Below are 22,266 nucleotides of genomic sequence, written 5' to 3'. Positions count from 1 at the left end.
GTCAAATCATGTTTTCCTCTTTTCCATAGACTCTATTTTGGCAAAAAACGTCTTTGCAATTTTGATTTCATGCCACTGTCTTAGCTCCCGGTCATCTAATAGATTAGTTCTCACAGACAGAACAAACCAACTGAGTGTATTGGACGCCAGAAGGTTATTACAAACAAAAATATTCCGACATGATGGTAATGTTGCAAGACTAAATGTGTGCAGGCAAGAGTGGAGAACGCAAAAACAGTCGGGGCCTATAAGGGTGTGTTTGGGTTTAGGAGAGATTTGCGATGAAATTCACGCCTCAAGCTATATAGCATGTTTTATTTCAAGACCTTGGTCCCTTCTGAGTGGATGTTCGACCCTACCAGCCAAATTAAAACAACAGGGCATTTCTGATCAAGTCAGGCTTCCTGCATATCGAACGGCCTGTGGCTACACTGTCTCTTGTGTGCATGTGTTTTAGATCAAACCCATGACGGACTAGAGTAGACAGGGCCACACAGGGAAGACAAAAAGAAATACAGAGAGAAAATGAGAGCGGCAGAGGGAGCTATATTTCATCTTGTTAAGAAGTTGTCCCCCTTTGGGCCCTGGAGTTAGCAATCTGCACACCTATTTAAGTGCTGAGCCAAACTGGTAAAAAGACATAGAATGGATAAGTCAGTCCAGATAGCAGCCTGTCACATTGCACTTATGACAAGCATTGCCTTTGGCTCCACATGACCACCCTGGCTATTGTGTGTCCTCAGTGTGTGTCACTTTGCAGTGGGGAGAACAGATTTCAACATGATCCCCCCCATCCCAATTACACAGTGGTGTTGCATTCTGTCATTGCCTTTCAGAAATATGCTTCTTTTTCACAAACAAGAACTCTTTCTTGCTATTAGACTCTTACAGTGTACAGTGCTTGAGGGTAAGTGGCCTCTCACGGCACGTTGTGAAGCGTGACCTCACAAGACAGTTCCAACACAGCTCTTGAGGAAAGTGACCAGGGTGCTACAGGAGCTAGCAATGAGGTTTATACTGTGCATATATATTGTTTAAATGGCAGTTCACCTCCTATGATACACTTCAACTTGCACATCTGCCAGGCAGCACATTATTCATTTATTCATTCATTTTAATCTTTGGATTCAGTCTAAAAATGTCAAGACTGATGCTTGAAAGTTTTTTCACTACATATAGTTTTTATTTATCAGACAGAGGGGAATCTGTCTGAAGAAGTACTTTATTGCTATATTTGGGTATTTATTTTACCATATTTATATTAGTTGTTTGAGTATTATGAAAACTGACTACTTGTACTCTTAAATAATTTAATTTCTATGCAAAAAAATTGATCTCATAACTCTTTTCTACTCACATCAAGCCAGCGACTATACATTATATATCAATTTAATGGCTCTGTTTAGCATTCGTTCATTTTGCTTTAGCATCCAATCAAGTTCATCAATGTAGAAAAATAACTCAAGATTCGTGCCAAGCCAATTTATCACTGGCTGTGACCTTCTCATTCTACACAACATAGTTAGTGTTATAGCTATTTGTGTGTGTCTGAATATGGACAAGTCGTTCGAGTGCATCATCGAACCCAAGGATGGGTGCCCTTGGTCCTAATCTAGTAAAATGCTTCAGTATGCTGAAGTGAGTGAGGATAAAATGATGCTTCTTACTAGAAGACAAGAAGAAGGGAAGTTTTGCAGCAACTGGTAACATTTTTACTAATAATAACGGTATTACTTATACCCATACCACTCTGAGAGATGTTTGTTAGCATTGCAATATAAACTACTCCTCATTAATGTCATATGGCATGAAATAGAATGTTGGATATTGAAGCATTTTAGTAAATTTTAGTTTTTAGCCCTGCAAACCTTAGGATAATCAAAACAATTATTATTAGGGGCAAGCAGAAAATTATATATAATAATATATAAAGTGTATCTATAAGTGTATCTTTGCATTTATGCTGCACATAAATGCAAAGATCGATTTAAAAAAAAAAGACGATTTCTTTTGGTCAAAAGAGACATGACCGAAAACGAAAACAAAGCCGACATTTCACATAGTATGCACTGTTGCAAGTATGTGTGTGTGTGTGTGTTTGTGTGTGAGAGAGAGCAAATGTGCCTGATATGGCTGTAAATAAGATTAACTAAATTAAATCACAGATAAAACAGAATATTAATTCTGCTTTCCTTTGCATTTCACTGGCAGGGTTAGATCAAAGAGATTAAAATAACCCCCAAGCGTATCAGAGGACCGTGCTCATGCGCTACCTTTTAAAAACCGTGAAGATAGAGTAAGACGTCTAAAGTAGTCAGACAAGTAAAGTAGCGGAGCTTGCAAATCATACACTCAAGATGTAATCTGCTTACGTTTGCAGGAAGGCTGAGTCCCGGACCAGGTGCCATTGGATAAGCACATCCTCTCAGAGGAGCCAAAGAGAACGTAGCCTGTGGAACAGCTGAAGTGCACCTTGCTGCGGACCCGAAAATCGCTCTCTTCCCTGTTCCCTTGAGAGGGCACACCTGGATCTCCACATGTCCCTGACGAATCACCTGCACAGAAATAAAAATTTGTGAGGTATAAATAAGCACAGAAATTAGCATCATTTTTGAAGAAGATAGAGTATTTAGAGGTACAGAAATAAAGTCTACTATAAAAAAATCAATGATACATCATGTACTCATAAATGAAGGTTAATGATATCCTCATGTGAGCTTGTTCTCTATCAGAACATTGTGTCTGCAATTTTAGAGAAGACACACTTTTTTCCGCTTCTATGCACTCAAGGCTCCAATCCAAATCTCAGGAAAGTGTTAGCACGGATTGGTTCTGGGGGCTTCCATATATCTGTGACTGTGTGTTTCAGTATCCTGCAGCTTTACATCTCACCCCAGCCGCAGCTTCATTCATTATCAATGGAATTGACGGCCAAAAACTCAACACATTCCCAACTAGCATCTGTAACGTCAGGCAAAATCAACACCTGCTAAGAAAGACAACATGGTCGCTACGCAGGACTATGCAGGATGCAGGGACATAAAGTCATATGTGACCCAAAGAGATATAGCCATTGAGAAGGAATTTTAGCAAACACAGTAGCACAAAGGTGTAAATGTAAAATACAGCATGTATTTTGAGTTCAACCATGGTACTAAACTGCCCTCACATATCAGGTGAGTCAACATGAGAAATGGCCCATGCCAGGGGACTAGTCTACTTTCACTTATTCCATAAATAATTCATCATTTATTTAAGAATAGAGTATAGAAAAAAAGAGGCATTTCTTGATCTAATGTAGCAGTCAAGCCTGGGAGCAACAGACCCAAGAGACAGATTAAAGTGGTGGATATTAAAGGACTACAGGGTGTTCTTTTTTTAGGATTAATATGTCAGACAGTTGGTTGCTTTGACACCTGATACAGATAGGTATTTCAATTTTTTTTACATTATGTACTTTTTTACTTGTTGCTGGTATGTGATTTTATAATGCTTATCATCATTGACCAGGCATGGGATAAACATACTGTTGGGAAGCTGAAGTTAAATGCCACGTATTTGTTATTATCTGGGTGTGTTCTGGTGAAAAGCTGCATTTTTCATCATTTGATAAAACATGAACCCAGGTATTTTTTACAGACAAAATAAACTGTTAGCACAAATTTGAAGGCACACAATTGTATAAAATGTCTTTGGATGCAGTAACAATACATTTTCCATATAAAATAGAAGTGTTCCCTGGCAATACCTCTGTTCACAAAGCTAGGTCCATGAAGATATGTTTTATGTTTTATGTGGGGAGTTGAGGTTTTTATAACTGGGAATGGGGACTAAATGTGGAATGGATTGTTTGAAAAGCATATGCAAATCTTATGGTCAGATGTCCACAAACCTTTGTCCATATGGTGTAGTATCATGAATGTTTAATGAGGATTACTGACAATACAGAAAGAAATTTGATTGTTTAATGTCAACAAATTCAGCTTTCAAAACAAAAATGGCAGTTAAAATAATAAATCATTTCAGGTTAAGTTTGGCCACATTAACAGGAACGCATATACCTCTGCCATTCATGCAGTTATCTACTGAAACAAAAAAAATGCTGTACATTGTTTTTTTTTTTAAATGTATGCTGATTGTATGCTCCAGATTTCTGATTTCTGGCCGACACTTTTTAAGATGTTTTTCTGCCCAACATTATTGTAAAGAGTAACTACTCAGTTCCATCCATTGTCCTATGATCTATCTAAAAAACAAGGCATATGCACACACATGAGCTTTTATTCTTGACAGACTGGATATAAAAAAAAAAAAAAAAAATATGGCCTGCAACCACATTATCGCCGGTTCATCTGTCTCATAGTCATCTTCGACCTTAATATGACAATGTTTCATTGGTGAGACAACATAGTCTTGTACACATGCCCTCAGCACAACTTCACAGAGATGTCAGCATGTGACAAAGGGAAAGCAAAATCTCTAGCAGACAAAACAAGCAGTGCAACACTGAATGAAATGAGGTAAAAGCACATTATTGTCGCAACAAAGTCACTGGAGTGTAAAAGGATCCCCCCAATAGCAGTTCTTTTACAATTTGTTTAAAAAGGTACTTAAGTAAATGTAACATAGTAAATGTAGCAAGTTACAACCCACTTTTGGTAATGGCACTATTTTCAGAGAAAACAGGCCCCAAATAATGCAGGATCCCAAGCACAGTATCGCCATTTTCTATCTTTGTTAGCAATTTGGTTGGGGGCATAGGAGCAAGAACAGAATGGATATGTGGGTGTTAAGGATGAGTCAGAATTTTTCTGAGAAAAAAAAGATTGAATATCACTCCCTGAATGTGGCCTTCTTCCTCCAAAATGTCTTGCTCTAAACGTGTAGGGAACAAGTCGCTGATCTAACTGCTGCCAAAATGCTTAATTAGTTCTGGCCAGATATTAAAAACTGTCCTTGACCCTTTTCATTCATATATGATGTGATGTTGTCATGTTGTTATAATGTTAACTCATATGTATCCTAAATATGCTGTGATTACTTTCATTAGGTTTTACTCCATGTCACTGCATAATATGTTACAACCTGTAAACTGCAATTTATTTTGTTTATCAATGAATGTCTTTTAGTTAAGTATACCCATTTGTATGGCAATGAAACTTATGAAACAAAACAGCATGACAAATACTGAATAATTAATTACAAAATGAACAAAATTTTTCTTTTTTATTTAAACTCTTTATAAAAAAATATGTAAAATCTTTATAATAATAAGAGTCAAAATATTAGTTTTTAGGTTTCTGAGGGTTTATTATTAGGGTTTATTTAAGTGTGTGTGCATATATGTGTAGGTCTGTGTGTGTGTGTGTTTTCTCTTAGGCTTCCAGAACTGTACATTACTGTATTCTAGTCTAGCTTCCACAGTACAGAAAGAGAGAGAGAAGAACACATCATTATCTCTTCATCAACATCTCCATCATACTAAAAGATGACAGAAATATGTCACTATGTGTGTGTGGGGAACTTATTCGCATGGTGAAAACATTCAGTTTGCATAAATCTACACAGTATGGGAATTCAAGATGGTATATACCAAAATGTAGGCAGTTCAGAATATCCCGATCATGAAAATCAAATTATATGAACCCGCCAATGCTTACCTTTTATTTACTGACATATATGTAATATACATTTCTAATTTATATGTTCTTTTGTTATTTTTTCCCTGTCATTTGTTACAGTAAATACAACCAGTTCCCTCACCAGCTCTTCTGTTTTTACTGTCCTTTGTCCTGATGATTTCTTACTTTTCTGAAATCCTACAGCTTTACATCTGACTGCAACAAAGAGCTCGCTGAGAGTGTCTTTCTAAAACTATATTTTGCTGATATTCCTCCAAAACCGCAATGTCATGCGTGTCTGGTGTTCTGCATTACATAAAACGCAGGCTGGTTGAGGAAGAAAGTAGCAGGACCCAACGCAGTGTAAACAAAAAGAGTTGAAGCTGTCCAATGTAAAATTTGCATGCGTAGACTGTGCCCACTTTATAACATACTCTCTGCTAAATGGAGGGTAATAAATCTAACTACACTACAAATGATACTGCGAAAGTATTTATACTTTTTAGGTTATATCTTCTAATCACGGCAAGAATTGAAAAAGAAAGGACACTGCATTTTTATGGAAACAATTCTTTCCTATGAGTACAGTATTCCAAAATAATTGAGTAATAATAATTCATAAGTATTAAACACTGTATTCTCATGAATAACTGCTAAACAGCTTGAGTCATTTATCTTTTTTCAACCTAACAAACAAAAAAGCAGCTTGAGAAGAGGTTGGAAAAAATTATTTATCTTAAAAAAAAAACAAGGAAGATAGCATATACTGTTCAGTTGATAAAATAGCTTATCCACTGAATAAAACAGCCACAACTTTGAGTCATACATATCATACATATAGTATGAGGATTTGCTCGGATCTACACTGGAACTAAGAAATACTGCACAAACATGCATACTTGAAAACTTAGAAAATTACTTGCCAGTTGGGAGCTGTGAGGATAAACATTTATGCAACACAGCCGTTAAATTATTAAATCTGGTTTCTTAGGAGTTGCTGTATTTTAAATCCAGGCGGTCAACATTATTGAATCATAAATGGATTAAATCTAAATTATATAACTAATCTCTTTTATTTTTGTTACAATGGCCAGTTTGAAATTTATCGCCAACAAGCTGAATATTATTACATTTTATTCATTTATTTATTTACTTTTACAATGAATTACCATACAGTGCCTATCAAATGTCTGGAAATACCTAGTTCTTTATGTTTTTGAGAGACACATGCATATTCCTTATATGCAACAAATTAGATAATTTAACGGTATTAAGATTTAGTTTGACCAAACCAATATATAAATGTACAGATGTTTTTTTACTTTTATTTTCATTGAAAAATTCTTCCTTAGCATGGATAGCAGCTTTATGCACTATTGGCATCCGGACAGTTTAGGAAATTCAGCTGAAATACTTTGCCATGCCTCTTGTACAACCTGCCAATGATGTTCTTCACTAGTTGAATATTTCTTCCTGACCTTGCAATCCAGTTCATCTCAGAGCAGTTCAACAGGATTTAGGTGCGATGTCTGAGCAGGTCATTTCATGAAAGATAACACTCCAGCTGACTGTTTGTTGTTTGTTGTTACAGAGTTTGGATGTATGCTTCGGTTCACTGACTTCTTGTATGGTGAAATTGATTCGTGACAGAATTGCATGGTGTTGAAGTATGGAATTGTTGCCATGTTGGTTCCGTATTCCTTTCACCCAGAATAAGTCTCCAACCTTCTCTGCTCAAACAACCCCAAACTATTAAGCTTTCACCTCCATGTTTGACTGTGGGTGTGAGGCAGTCTGCTAACATTTTTTCTCCTGTTCTCTCTCTTACATAAGTTCTTCTGTTAGAGCCAAAAATGTCAAATGTGTACTCATTTGTCCAGAGAACTTTCTTCCAGTCATTCACTGTCCAATTCTTTGGAAACAGAAGGAACCTGCACGTGTCTCAAACATGATAAAAGACTTTGTGTTTCCAAACCTTTGACAGGCACTGTACTTGTTCCTGATTGCTATCATTTATGCATTTTTTAAGAAAAGCCCATGTTAGTGACAACTATTCATAAATGTTCTATATTATTAAACAGAAAAAAATGGCATTGAGCACAATGTTTAATTGTGCATTAATAAAGTAAAAAAAGGCAATCATTAGTAAAAAAAAAACAAAAAAACAGTGGATGTTCTTTTACAGGAAAACAACACTTTTTGGATGTTAAGGACATTACACCACCTCATCATTAATTATTATCCAAATGATGGTTCTTAAAACATATCAGGCCATGATGCATAATTTTCTTAACTTTACGTTCTGATTTTGTAAAAATGACACTGACCCCTAACACACTGTAAATGTTACAGTATGTTCGGAAGACAAATGACGCAGCACAGTGATAGCGTGTTAGCAAATTGGGAAGTCTGTCGGTTATAGACAGCACCTGAAGTTATAATAATTTTTCGCCAAGTTTGCAGCTGCTCTAATTGGGCCAGTGGTAGTTGAGGTGTGAGTGGGATGAAAGTGAAGATAGTTTCCCACCAGCTGGATATAGATTCATAGCCTGGCCAGTGTGCTGTTAATTGGGATTCTAGCTACTTGTGGCAAAGTGTAAATGACTGGAAGAAGTGTAGAGGGTCAGATCAGGCTGTCAAACCATTATGTTATGAGAGGAGGGATGTTCGATGTTGAGACCTTAGGTTGGATAGAACCAATTAGAACAGGCTGCTCACATAAGCAAAAAATGCTTGTAAGGGCTTCGTTCATAATCATATGTCAAATGTCTTCATGCATTGCACACACACAAACACACACACACACACACACACACACACACACACACACACACACACACACACACACACACACACACACACAACAACATATGGCCATGCAGACACTTTGGACAAAAGTTTGTGGAGCCTTCACTATAAGATTTGTCTGTGATTAAATCTCTATTTGGTGAAATAATAACCTCCCCTCCACTAGATTTTAAAGTTTGGTTGTGAAAATTTGTAATCATTCAGCCATAAGGGCGTTGAAAATTTCAGGTACTGAGGTCGGGTGAAAAAGCCTGTGGTACAGTCAGCCTTCCAATTCTACTATAAAACAGTTTGGGGATGAAGCACAATACTTTTGCCCATATAGTGTATGTGTTTATATACTGTGTACCTGTAACATGCCTGTTAACATGTCTACATGTCAGTGTATTTATACAGTATTTATACAGCATGTGAGAGCAATGTAACATACAGGGAGGAGCTGTCCTGAATCATTGCCAAAAAAAGAAAAAAAAAAGAAAAAAACCAACACATGGTCCTGAAAACACAGTGAACTCTATGGGAAGTCAAGAAATCCCCTCAGGACAAAAAAAGGAAGAAGGAGAAAGGAAGAATCAGAAAGTAGACTATTGATTTCTCTTTCTCTTTCTCTCTGTCTTTCTCTCTTACTTCCCCAGTCTGTTTCTGGGTCACAGAGCACATTGGAGGATTGAGAGGGACTGGGATGAGCCCAGTCTGCATTTTCCTTTTATGGGTCACAGACACTTAATGAAGGTCTAAGGAATGAGGGGTGATCGGGTGATTCGGTGTGTGTGTGACCACAATCTAACCTAGAAGAATGGAGTTGTAATGGAAACGTTATTGGTGGTATTCAGGGAATACGGGAGGAGAAGCACTGAACAGTCAGATCCCAATAGTATACCCACCAGTCTTTTGCAATCTTTTGCAAATATTTCTAGCAAATATGACAGAAAAGCCACTAAGGTCTACTTAATGCATATGCTTTTACACCAGGGAACTAAATAACAATACATATTAAAAATGTTTCCTTGCTGTAGTAACTTCTTTCTAACAGGGTTGTGCTTAATGGTAATTCTGGGACCTTGACCTATTGATATAACATAAGCATCTGAGGGAGACTACAATACATAATTGTAAGTCTCTCACGATAATGGTTTCTGCTAAATGTAGATAAATAAAATGTTGTTGATTTTAAGATATGCAGTGGGATATGCAGTGGGGTCCAAAATTTTGACCACCATTTTGAAAATGCTCCAATTTTGCATTTTTTTTTAATGTAACACAACAATTTTCATTACAAATGATATTATTGATAACGAATTATTTTTTATATTACATTGACAAAAAAATGCCATTGTTATTGACTGTTATGAAGAATTGTTAAGTAAATCTAGATATTTAACCATCCATCCAGAATCAAACATACAAAAAAGATTATTTCGAAATGCCAATCAGCTTACATCGTGAACAAATTTGAAGGTGTGAGACAAACATACTAACCAATAAACCACTAACACCCCCCCCCCAGCATATTTCTTTATTTCTTTATTTTTTTATTTTTTTATTTCTTTATTTATTTGTGCCATATAACTCAGTCCTATCTAACTATATTGTAATGGATAAAGTTACACTGATACATTGCCATTGACAGTTAAAAAGCATGTAGAGTCTGTATATTACTGGTTTGCTACATGGTACTAGTCTTGTCAGTTCATCAAGGTCTTCAGAAAAAAATCTGTAAAGCCCTGTGAACCCCACCACTCTGTACTGTAGAATGCATTGTAAATGCCACCAGCTCAGGTGTAGTTTCCAGGATAGTGCTTTATGCCTTTATAATTAATTCCCCTTTTGAAAATCCTCAAGGACAATGTGATGTATTGCTGCAAAACCTGGCTCAGAAAGAGTATAGACCTCGATGAACCTTGGCAAGAAGGTCCTTAAACCCTAATAACACTGTGATGAAAGCCTGGCTGCGTTTAATACGTATATTTATACCTATTTGGTTTGGCCTCAGAGTATGCACATTTTCTAACTGCAGTCTTTGCTCTGCAATGACCTGTCATGTCTATGAAAATGGCAGGAAACCTTTAATAATGTCCTGAACACACAGATCAATTCCGTACAGAAATAACACCATGACCAGAGCACTTCTACACATGCCTAATTACCAAGAGGGTCATATCCTACTGAGTGTAGAAAACAAACTATGTTTAACAAAAAATAAAATGACCCGCAAAAAATGATCAGCAAAGTAGCTTCCCATCTCTACCCAACAAGCTTGTGGTCAACATTTTATTTAAATTGATTGCTATAACACTGTGTCTGTCAGTATTGCTTTTAAAATTAGGAAGCAAAAAGCCAAGCTGTCAAGGTTTCAAAAGAAACAGAAGCTGAATTGTGGTTATAGAAGTATTCTAGAGCTAATGTCTCCTGTTTGACTGTGCTTTGTGCACCTACGCAGAGCTACTGCAGACCACTGCCCACACTTAGAGCTTGCTTCATTTCTGCCTTGATTCAGTGCCAGCAACTTACTTTAGAGCTAATTTTAAAAAGTGGATACAGGCAATTTGCCTTGCAGTGAGGGTCTGAAAATGCTGGCAGATTTGTTCGTTTTAAGGAACTACCAGGGGTTACATGAATGATCTTGATTGTGACTTGCATATTATGCTTTTGTAGGATGAGCCACAAAACTAGCAAAACTGAAAAATCATCCAATCATCCAAGTGCAGTTTCATAAGCGGGTATAACAGAAGGTCAAAAAGAGGATCTCTTTCTGTTCTTTAGAGTGTCTGTAAACAGACAATTGCTATGCTGAAAGCTATGCTGGATAAGTCTGTGTGCTTGAGTGAGATACCTGAGCAGAAGGGCATTGGTGCACTCCAATGGCCATTGAGCTGGCAGGTTCGAGAAGATTCGCCCTTCAGCTGCCGGCCACCTGTACACGAGTAACGCACTGTGGAGCCAAACGTGAACTTGTCTCCACTCAGTATTCCATTGGGAGGTGATCCAGGATGTCCACAATCCACCACTGTTAAACAACAAGCACACAAATACATGTGCACACAGAAAAAAATATTCATTGTCAAAAGTAAATACATCACCAAGGGATTACAAACTAAGTTTATGTTTAATTACTGCCCAGTCGTAGCCCAAATAACAGTAAGTGAGGTGCAAATGCAGTTTGCTTTAAAAACGCAGCCATCATCAGATTGTGAAAGGTTTTTTTCTGTTGTCATCTTCTTTCTCTTTAAAACTGCTCGGTAATAATGTGATTACAAGTTAAAAATCCAAACAAAAAAGTTCTAACAATCTAAGCAAGTGTCCCTTAGAATCCAGCAGAATTTGTAACACATTACACACTAATTTAATACTGCATGATATGTCAGCACTGCATCATGCCTATTTCAATGGGAATTATGCTTCTTTCTTTCTCCACCCCCAATGGTTTTAGACCATTATTGTAGAATGAGCTTTAGATGTATGCAGTTCTTATGCCTATCTTGTTTAAGATTAGGAGTTCCTTTCTTGAAAGGTGTATATTGAAGCCAAGAATAGACCAGAGACCAGTGACGGTATTACAAAATATTTCCTGGCAAACCCACAAATCTGTCAATGAATATAGACAAGAATGAAAATTGGGTCCTACCCCAGAATAGTTAAGTTTGGAGCACAGCCCTGTCTATGGGATGAGAGGATAGCTGTGACAGTAGGAAGCCTCGTCAGGGTAGAAAGTGAGCTAAAGCAGCGTTCTTTCTGCAGCTGTCGTCAAGAGCGCCTCACTGAGCCGAATAGTGCTTGAGGATGTTTTGGTGTTTCACGGGATGTGCTCCCAATAAGCCAGGATCAGCCATGAACCTGGCATCGCTAATTAGTCTGCCTACAAAAGTGTGTGTTCCACCTGTCCCTCAATTAATGCACTGATCTAAAGCAGCGGGAGAGGGTCACTCAACTGTTTCGGCCTCCATTACAGGAATGAGACGCTAATTAACAGCATAACACTGCTGCCAAGTTTTGGTGTTCGAGACCAAATGCATCAGCAACTTACCAATGCACTCAGGCAGAGGCTTGTCCCATTGGCCGGTAGGCTGGCAGGTGAGGATGGGGGAGCCAAACAGGTAGTAGCCTGGGTTACAGTCATAAAAGACCACTGTGCCAAAGGTGAAGTTGCCATGCTCAATCTTGCTTTGCCTGATGGAGTTGGCTGGGATCCCAGGATCAGAGCAGTTGACCACTGAACACACGGAAGAAGAGAGGGAGAGAAAGAAGCAGGGAAAGATGGACCAAGAGATACACGTGTTATTTGACAGAAACAGTAAACAAGCATCTTTATTTTATCTTAATTCATGCAATATTTTTATTAAGAAATCTTAAGTCATCTAAACGGTATACATGTTTCGTTTAAATTAAGCTGTCACTGAGTCACTAAAAGTACATTCCGTTAGTGTTTCTAATTTGCCACAGGGATCAGGTGAGCAAATCCCTTCGGAGACACAGCACAGATGCAAAATGAAGAGCAAAACATTTGCCATGTACTTTTTCTTTTATTAAACACTTCAGTTCCAAGCAACAGTGCATCTCCATGCAAACACAGACACCATGGCACATGCCTCGCTAATCTGTAAAGCAGAATTTCTGCCATATTTCACACTATAGACACATCTCTGTAACAAATTCTGCCAGTCTTACCAAAAATGTATAATGTGGCACATGCAATGGTGCCACAGCAATAAGGGCTGCTCTACCTTACCCAGAATGCAGTGTATTTTGGCAGGTGGTGGTTCAGCCAAAGCTCCGTGTGAATAGAAAACTTAACTTTTTTCCCCACCTTTACATGTTGGTGGTGGCTGGCTCCACTGGCGGTTGGCCTGGCACTGAGCCCGCACTGGGCCCTCCATCACATAGCCCATGTTGCAGGTGAAGCTCACCACATCGTTCAGGTTAAAGCCATCGCCTATGGTGCGTCCGTAGATGGGGCTGCCTGGGTGCCCACAACTGATGGCTGCAGAAAAATATTATTTTTCATTACAAAAAAAAAATCTATAGAGTGCTATTGTGTTTGTATCTTAGCTTCAGTTACTTCTCTGACTAATGTCTTTCTTAGCAAACCTAAATGGGGTTTCACTTCATCATTAATGAACATGTATGGAATCATACTTTTTTATTTTATTTTATTTCACTTGTAAAATAATGGTAAACTACTGTATATTGATTTTCATTGTGCCAGTTGGATATTTTGTGTAGTATCAAGGTGGTGGACATTTGTGCCAGCCACATTATGGGCTTATTCATTGGTCCACAATCTAGTATTAATAAAAATGATCTATTGCACAACATTATGACAAATGTACCTAGTGTTTTCTTTATATTTTCCTTAAATTCTGCCTTCTGTTTCAACAACAACAACAAAAATCCCAAGCCTAAAGCCTATATAGACCAACACATGGCTGCAAGATGCTGTACTAATGTCAAATTAAAAGCAGTGTAACTGTACAGAACATTCTGTTGAGCATTAAGAGTATAACACAAGCCATCTCTAGTATTTGAGAAAATGCTCGAAGTACAAAATGTCTTCATCACTGTCTATTTTCTTGCCAGTGGGTGAAACCATAGGGAGCTGCTGAGCGAAGCTGAACAAATGGCTAACTGTATGGTGCTGGTGGGTGTGTACAAGGCAAATGGGCTGTTCATACACACTGCTGGTTAACTGTAGAGCCATGCCTTCAGGCAAGATGTCACTTTGATGTTAAGGTTGGCTTGACGCGCTAATTAGCCTAGCGTTTGTGTGCATACGGTGTGAACTAAGCCAAGAAACATTTCATTTTGTTCAACAATCTGACACTGGCAATAAACAGATTCATTCACAGATTTTATGCCGAACATTGTGGATGGATATGTTAATGCTGAAGCTTAATCTGATCTTCCTACACGTTCCTAGGTGCCATTCCTAAATACCTAAACGCCAATCCTATGTTTATCATGGCAATGTGGTTATTACTAAGCCTCTCATTTTCCCCAATATGAGTGAAGAGGAGCTCATACTGTGTAAGAATGGAGTCTTTTCTTTTTTACTCCACAAGGGGAGTTTTTATTCCTCTTGAAGGCTCTTCTCCCCTCATCACTCCTGCTTCTCTCCCGCTCTCATAAACAACCGTAGTTCATTTGCATAATTACAGAAGTAATTTGTTTCTTTTTGCACGCACGAAGGCAATTTTCCCTTCATTTGAGGAGCTTCCATGGACCAAAATTTCAAACAAAATCGCTGCGTGTTAAAATAGCTGAAAATTCAGCCTCTCCCCAACACTCTTTCATATTGTCTCTATCTATCTTATTTTCTCTCCCTCGACCTGATAATGATTATTGCTTTGCGCACATGGTTCGGAAAGGAAATCAGCCAGACAGGTTACATCAAGCTTAATATGCGAGCTTAAAGTGAAAAGCAAAGCACAAAAGCAGCTATTTACTGAAAGGTCAGATCAGGAATCCTTTCCTGGTGTTAGCATTAGATTGTTTAATCTTATTCATTCATTCTTCAAAAAAGGAAAGCTGATGTCTATGTCCAACTTTGAGCTTAAGAAGTGAATTTGCAGAGTGAGTATCGTTTTTCATTTGACAAGATTGAGCCACTTTTCAGAAAATTATTTTTACAGAAAAAAAAAATAGTACAATTAGCACATTTGCTAAATATAAAATGGTCGTGGTACATAGGAAACAGCTAATAAGGAATAGAACATTATGGGCTGTACTGTTAGAGTAATTAATCCATGATTATTCAACACAAACCAGAGCTACTGTGAACTCAGAAATTGACTATTTTACCATAACAACATAGCAATTACAATGATTTAATTATTACATTTAAATGCAAAAGACATCATACTTTCTTACAGTTTATATTTATATTTAATGTTTAAAATGTCTGTAAGACAAGTTAATTCATTATTACTTAGTTCCTCAGTATTGAAAATACTTCTATAGTGGACTGACACTGGAGACTCCTTCCACTTCCACACATTATAAATAAACATCTTCTCACATAAGGCTTTAATATATCCACAATGATATGTTTTTTTTGTTAATGTAGATAGATAGATAGATAGATAGATAGATAGATAGATAGATAGATAGATAGATAGATAGATAGATAGGCCTTAAAGGTCCACCATGAATTGGAATTGATTAAATTATATAAACCAAAAAAAATCAAAGCTCCCAATACATGCTAAAAGATTTATATACTTTGGTTTGACTATTTAAAAAAAATTAAATTAAAAACTAACAACACAAAAACTCAATATTTTGGTTTGACTAACCATCATAGTATAATATTTAATATCATTTAAATTGTAGCTGGAATTACTATGTTCTATGTTCTGACTAGATGCTGTGCTGAAATATAACATTTCTTAGACTTTTGCCATATCTCTTTACACATGTTTCATGATACCACATATGGCCGGTTTGGGTGATAGAAAATACAGAAAAAACACTTCTTGCCTTTTACTGGATTTTCCAGGCAAAGTTTGGGGGATAGATGAGACTATGATGAGATTGGATGGGGATAAATGAGATGAGTGTGGGCTCATTGTACCACTCTGCTTCTGCGCCAACAATAAATCATTAATTAAAATGACCCTTGAGACGGGGAAGGCTCTTTTGTTCCCAGAGATTAGTGAATTCTCCAAATGCCAAGTGGGAGAACGCTGAGCCAAAGCACTTCCCCTCACTCAGCCGTGACACCCGAGACGTGATGCAGGCTTTTCACTGCTGCTGACTGCACTGCAGTGACAGCTCTTCACCTGTAGAAGCTCCAGCAAAAAATACAGAACACTTTGATAACTTTGACTCCAACTTCTGATGACGCTATGGTACACCATACTTGATTTACTGTCACTGATGCAAACTGGAATTCCTATAAATAAATGCTTTCAAGCATAGATGCACTAAATTTTTCAGTGCATGGTCTCAAACTGATCAATTACATTCGGAGCCTTGATGCTTCTTGGGAATGCTTTGGGCATCACCTAATGCAGCACATCAGCATTTAGAGCTCCAACCCCATACATAGATGTTTATTTATTTATTTATTTTTGGAACAGCTAGCACACACTCACGGATGCAGATGGGCAGCTGTCCGGACCAGTTGTGGTCTTGCTGGCAGATGCGCACTGAGGAACCAATGAGCCGAAAGCCTGGAGCACACTGGTACACCACCGTGTCTCTGTAGCCAAAATTCTCCCCGATCACCTGACCATTCACAATCTGCTCTGGCAACCCACAGTGACCCCCTGTATGGGGAGACAGGATGACAGAAAGAGACATTTAAAGATAAAGAGGTTTATGACTATTTAATTAAACAGTCAGATCTGATGAGATGGAACTGCAATAGTGACGCTACCCACTTTTCAAGGGGCAGTATTTTGCCTTTTATTTTAATGTCAGAAATATTTAGAGAGATTACAGGCATTTGGAAAAAGGATCTCTCTTAGCTGTGATTTTGAAAAAGAACCTTTAAAGGAAGCTTAGATTAAAAAAAGGAGATTTTGGTATATTCACTTTCTGGTGAATAAAAAGGTCTTGCTTCTTAGGTGAAAAATGTTCCATGGCTTATTTGTAGCTCCTTGTAAAGAACATTTAAGTGTTTTTGTAGCCTGTGATTTTGACTTAGCTGATGCATTTACCAGGTTATAGGACACAAACATACATATTATATGTTCGAACACGTTCTGGGCCATGCATTAGGCTTTAATACCGAATCAAATGAAAGTCTTTTCATGAACCTTGTGCACTTCTCTTCACAAACAATAGACTCAGATAGAAAAGAGGTGAATGTGAAAAAAGCACTGAAAGTGTCTACCTAGGCATCGTGTCTCTGTTCCGCTCCACAGGCCAGACGACAGGCACTCTCTCACAGTTGAGCCCACCAGCATGTAGCCAGCCTCGCACGTAAAGATGGCTGTTGCCCCAAAGGTAGTCTGTGTCCCAATCTTCTGCCCGTTGGCAGGTGTGGGCAGGTCTCCACATGAAATGACTTTGAAGGGAAGGAGAAAATTACATGGAAACAGACAAGTGTTGAAGGAAAAAGGGCTCCATATCTGAGCAATGGCTTCATCAAGTTGCAATCAACCTTTAATGTAAAGTCATTGCCATACAGCGGTATTATACAATTTAAATATGGCATCAATTACACTTCATGTAGTTCACTGTCTCGGAGATAACTGATATGCTCAGAATTTCGACATGAATAATGACAGTATTTTCTGCCACTGATTAGGCCAGTGTTCGATTAGGATAATAGGATAATAAGTCTTACCCTGACAGTGAGGACGCTCGTTCCTCCAGCTCCACATCCCATTTGCCATGCACTGGATGTGGGCGGGTCCCAAGCGATAGTAGCCAGGGTCACAGGTAAAGATAATTTTAGTCCTGTACTCATAATGTGAACCATTGACAATTCGCCAGCGTCCATGCTCCAGAGAAAACGACCCAATGCTAGGGCAAACAACAACTAAATGCCCAAACAAACAAACACACATGCCACAATTAGGAATATGATACATTGATACATTTACAAACAATCTAACAATATAATTTTTTTTTTTTTTAACTCTGGTTACTGTCTGGGCTAAGTTTTCCATTTTCTGCTCAGTTTTAGTTTTCTCTCACCTTCTGAAACATTCCAGTCTGTAAATTTGCTATGCCAAATCACCCTTTGATGTAAACGTGTATACGAATGTGTGTGTATGGCGCTCTGTGATAGACTGGCATTTTATATTTAATGTTTCCCGGCTCACTCTTAGATCCTGGATAAACTGGTATTGCCTCTGGATTAGATTCTGTGACACTGCAACATTTACCAGGATAATTTGGTTACTGAAGATGAATAAATGAATGAAGAACGATTGGACTTTTTTGTAATTTATAGAAAAAAAAAATCCCTTTGGCTCATCAATATTTTGTCCTATCAATAGAAGCTGAGTCAACAATTGCAAAAAAAAATAAACGAATGAAATGTTATTTAAAAGCTTTTTATTAAATGTTATGAAAAATGGACTGTCATGAAGAAATAGCCCATCAATTTGTGCCATACTGATTTTTCCCACATAATCAGCCCTCAGTGCTCTCCATAAAAGCTTTAAACCGTAACACATTTGAAGGCTATTTCCTACACTTCAAAAATCAGCGTCCTCATTTTGAACCATTTTGTAATAGGGCCAAGGCATCTGTGCCCGAACTTTAATGGGTAATAACTTAATGTTTTGGCACTGTGAGCATAATCAGCTCATAAATAAAGAAGAGTTAAAGCTGTAGTTACACGGCTCTGTGTGTGTGCGGTAGGAACTCATAAATAGGCTAAAAACACACTCCTGTGTGTACTGTAGGTGTGTCTGCTTGTGCGTGAGGAAGGGGCTGATACCTGAGCAGCGAGGGATCTTGTTGTGATTGCTCCAGGTGCCATCAGGCTGGCACACAGCACTGGTCAGCTCCTTTGAGGAGAGCCGGTAACCATCATTGCAGAAGTAGGTCACACGTGTTCCCACTGAGTAATCCACAGCCAATACGCCTCCATTCACCGGAGCCTTGGGCACCCCACAGGACACAGCTACGAGCAAGAAAAGGCTCCAAACATTTAGTTCTCTTTAAAAATGTGCTTATACTGATATAAAAGGTCACAGTATTAGAGCTGTTGGTTGCTGCGCTATTGAAGCGTAAGCTACTCAGTAGTAATTCATTAGTTTTGCACATGCTTTTTAATGGAGTGTGCGCAATGGTTTATGATGTGCAGATGAACAATAGCCTCTGCGAAAGGTCAATACCAAGATTAAAGAAGTAGCTGGAAGAAACAAAAAATTCATACACAGAAGGGCATTAGAAAATCTTTTAAACTAGCTTGAAAGTCCACAAAGCCAATGATTCGATCGGTTTCCTTTATTGTGCTGCTGTCCAGGCCTCGTCAAGCTCAGCAGCAAATGGAAGTTCTTATCTTGATTGCGCCTTTCTCCTTTTATATAGCTGCCACTGAAACATAAAGGGCATCAACCCATTGTAGTTTTTTTTCACACTCTGAATATGAAACATGATCTAAGCGCAGACTCCTTGCACACAACACCTCTTTCTTTACTTTTTCACTGCTATGAGTAACTTTTAGCCAAATAATGTAATAAAGAAAAATCAAAGATACAACATGCTCTTTCTGTACTTTTAAACATTCAATGTGAACCAGGGATAAGACCCTTTTTTGCTTCATTTTAGGAGAATAAAGGCAGCCAAACAACCTGAAACACTTTGAAAGTCTACAGAGTCATTTAAGTGTCACTCTGTGTTAGGGTGTTAGTGACGTGTAAGCTGTAGCCTCAGAGGGTGCCGAGCCGAGGCTGTCAGATTATTGCATGGAGGGACATAGCCATGAGTGCACTGGCTCAGAAACTATTTACACATGCGGCACAGATCTGAGTGGATAGGTGGTGCAGTATAAATGACACAGATGGAGAAGAGAACTCAGCAGATTAGTCATTAATGTGATAGATCAAACAGATCATAAATAAAACTGCATCAGCCAGAGAGCAGCACAAGTAATTACTGAATCTCTTTCCGTGACTAGAAAAAGCTTGTTAGAGAGACTGGAATCCGAACAGGAGCGGCTGAATTAACACTTTCTGCCATTAAACACTGTTTTGAAGGACTGACTGTATACAGGCTGTACACACACACACACACACATACTGTGCCTGATTTTAAACATTTCCTCCCTTAACATGAATAACAGCTTTACACAATACACTCTTGGCATCTGGGCAGTTAGTTTCTCCAAACATTAAAATACTTTGCCATGCCTCTTGTAAAACTTGCCACAGGTTTTCTTTACTACTAGTTGGAAATTCTGACCTTGTGAGCCACTTCATGCCAGAGCAGTTCAATAGGATTTAGGTGTGGTGACTGGGCAGGCCATTCCATGAAAGATAATACTCCATTCAACTGGTTGCTCTCTGAATAATGCTTTCAGGGCTTGGACATATGCTTTGGGGGCGTTGGATTGTTGTATGATGAAGCTGGTTCCAATTAGTCACAGTCCAGATGTAATTGCATGGCGTCAAAGTATGAAATGGTAGCCATGTTGGTTTAGTATTTCTTTCAACCAGAATAAATTTGCAATTGTCACTGCTACAAAACAAAATGCCTGCTTACATTTTATCTCCTTTTCTCCATCTTACAAAATATCTTCTATTAAAATGTGAAATCTGTCCACAGAGCTTTCTTCTAGGTACACACTGTCCAATTTTTGTGTGTTTCTACTTTTTATCTAGTTTTCTGCACATAAACAAAAGGAAACTGCAGTCTCTCAAAAACAATAAAAGACTTGGTGTTTCCAACTTTGAGAAGCACTATAAATATTAGGTACCTTGGCCTGACCATCTTAATATTCACCACAGTGTTTCTTTAGTTTTTTTATATTTTGTATATGATGTAAAACTGTACATGTCAATTTTCTGACTGAAAGAAACTCCTGAAGATAAAGTATATCCTGGTCATATTCATGTAAGATATCACTATTATACATTATAAAATTTGTAATTTAACATGCATTATAAACATTACATTTATTTTTCCTCCTGTCATTTGTGACTTTTGTTTACCCCATATGGAACAGTACTTATTTACAATGAAGGCACTGTGCAACCGTGTTCAGCTCTCACCCTGGCAGGCAGGTACCGGTGCGTCCCATGTGTAGTAGCCATAAGGTGTCTTCCTGCAGACAGCTGTGCTCTTGCCAATGAGGCGATAGCCGCGATCACAGGCCCAGCGAACCTGGCTGTTCAGATGCCCTCCTGTCTGACTGCTGATGGAGCCATGGAGCGGCGAATCTGGGGTGCTGCAGTACAGAGCTGCACACACACACACACACACACACACACACATATACACAGCCAGGCAGACAGACAGGCAAAGAGCAAACCCCATCAGCTCCTTAATCACCACCTAGAAGAGACACCCTTGCTCTGGGCTAGCTCAGCATGCCTTCTGCCATGTGTTAGGGAACCATCACTTGGCTGCCTTTTTTGGCAATCTGCTACTACTTCTCAAAGGCCGTCAGGACACAACAATATGAGAAATACTCGTTATTTAAACATTCTTATTAGCCAGCATGTTCCATGTAGAACTTATTATTCATGCCAAACCTTTTGATGGCCATCTGGGGAGATTACATTTTTTCCCTCAGTGCACATTCAGCAGCAATTATATATAATTTATGGCTTTTTTCAAGATGAATATGACCAAAGGCATGATGATTGTACAGTTCCAACTAGGAGCCCCCCCACCCCCAAAAAAACCCAACCAAACAAAAAAACATTATTTGGATATATATATATATATATATATATATATATATATATATATATATATATATATATATATATATACTGACTTTATCTTTTCTATAATATCAAATGCTTTATTGTAGACTACATCTCAAAAAATATTACTTTTGCATGCAATGATACTGTCCAAGTTTTTTGTTTAAATATTTTTGTTTTTGTTGATTTTAATTAACACTGATATTTATATAATCTCTTTGACTAAACTTTGCTCATGCTTCAGTTATGTAATTAGAGTGATAACCTCTATATAATCACACAGAAACAAGCAGTTTAGAAAAATACTTTTAGCTACAAGATCTGTAAGAAATGTATTTCAGGATATACATTTGCTAGACCCTAATTTATGTACATAATTTACATAATTTTGGTACATAATTACATTCACAATATGGTTATTTCACTACTTACAGTATATAAAAGTTAAATGTTAAAATAAGTGGACTCGGCTGTAGGGTTAAGATAAATTATTATTATTATTATTA

At 37.9% G+C, this 22,266-nt stretch overlaps 1 protein-coding gene across 3 annotated transcripts in view; it reads right to left on the bottom strand.

Moving 5' to 3' along the window:
- csmd3b (CUB and Sushi multiple domains 3b) overlaps positions 1–22,266 on the bottom strand; it is a 383,608-nt gene that overhangs the window by 28,577 nt on the left and 332,765 nt on the right. For 2 of the 3 annotated variants that reach the window (XM_046834810.1, XM_046834811.1), the window contains exons 49-57: positions 21,101–21,289; positions 18,823–19,008; positions 17,719–17,913; positions 17,263–17,436; positions 16,520–16,693; positions 13,234–13,407; positions 12,454–12,639; positions 11,263–11,436; positions 2,373–2,555 (exon numbers count right to left, since the gene is read on the bottom strand). In XM_046834810.1, the coding sequence (XP_046690766.1) occupies positions 2,373–2,555; positions 11,263–11,436; positions 12,454–12,639; positions 13,234–13,407; positions 16,520–16,693; positions 17,263–17,436; positions 17,719–17,913; positions 18,823–19,008; positions 21,101–21,289 (1,635 nt within the window). Of the gene's footprint in view, positions 1–2,372; positions 2,556–11,262; positions 11,437–12,453; positions 12,640–13,221; positions 13,408–16,519; positions 16,694–17,262; positions 17,437–17,718; positions 17,914–18,822; positions 19,009–21,100; positions 21,290–22,266 lie in introns of all 3 variants that reach the window. The other variant, XM_046834812.1, reaches the window with a different exon arrangement.

Source organism: Silurus meridionalis, chromosome 22, assembly GCF_014805685.1.
Source record: "Silurus meridionalis isolate SWU-2019-XX chromosome 22, ASM1480568v1, whole genome shotgun sequence".
Lineage (NCBI taxonomy): Eukaryota > Metazoa > Chordata > Actinopteri > Siluriformes > Siluridae > Silurus > Silurus meridionalis.
Note: the sequence above shows the minus strand (reverse complement) of the source record. Positions and strands in the feature narration are given on the sequence as shown.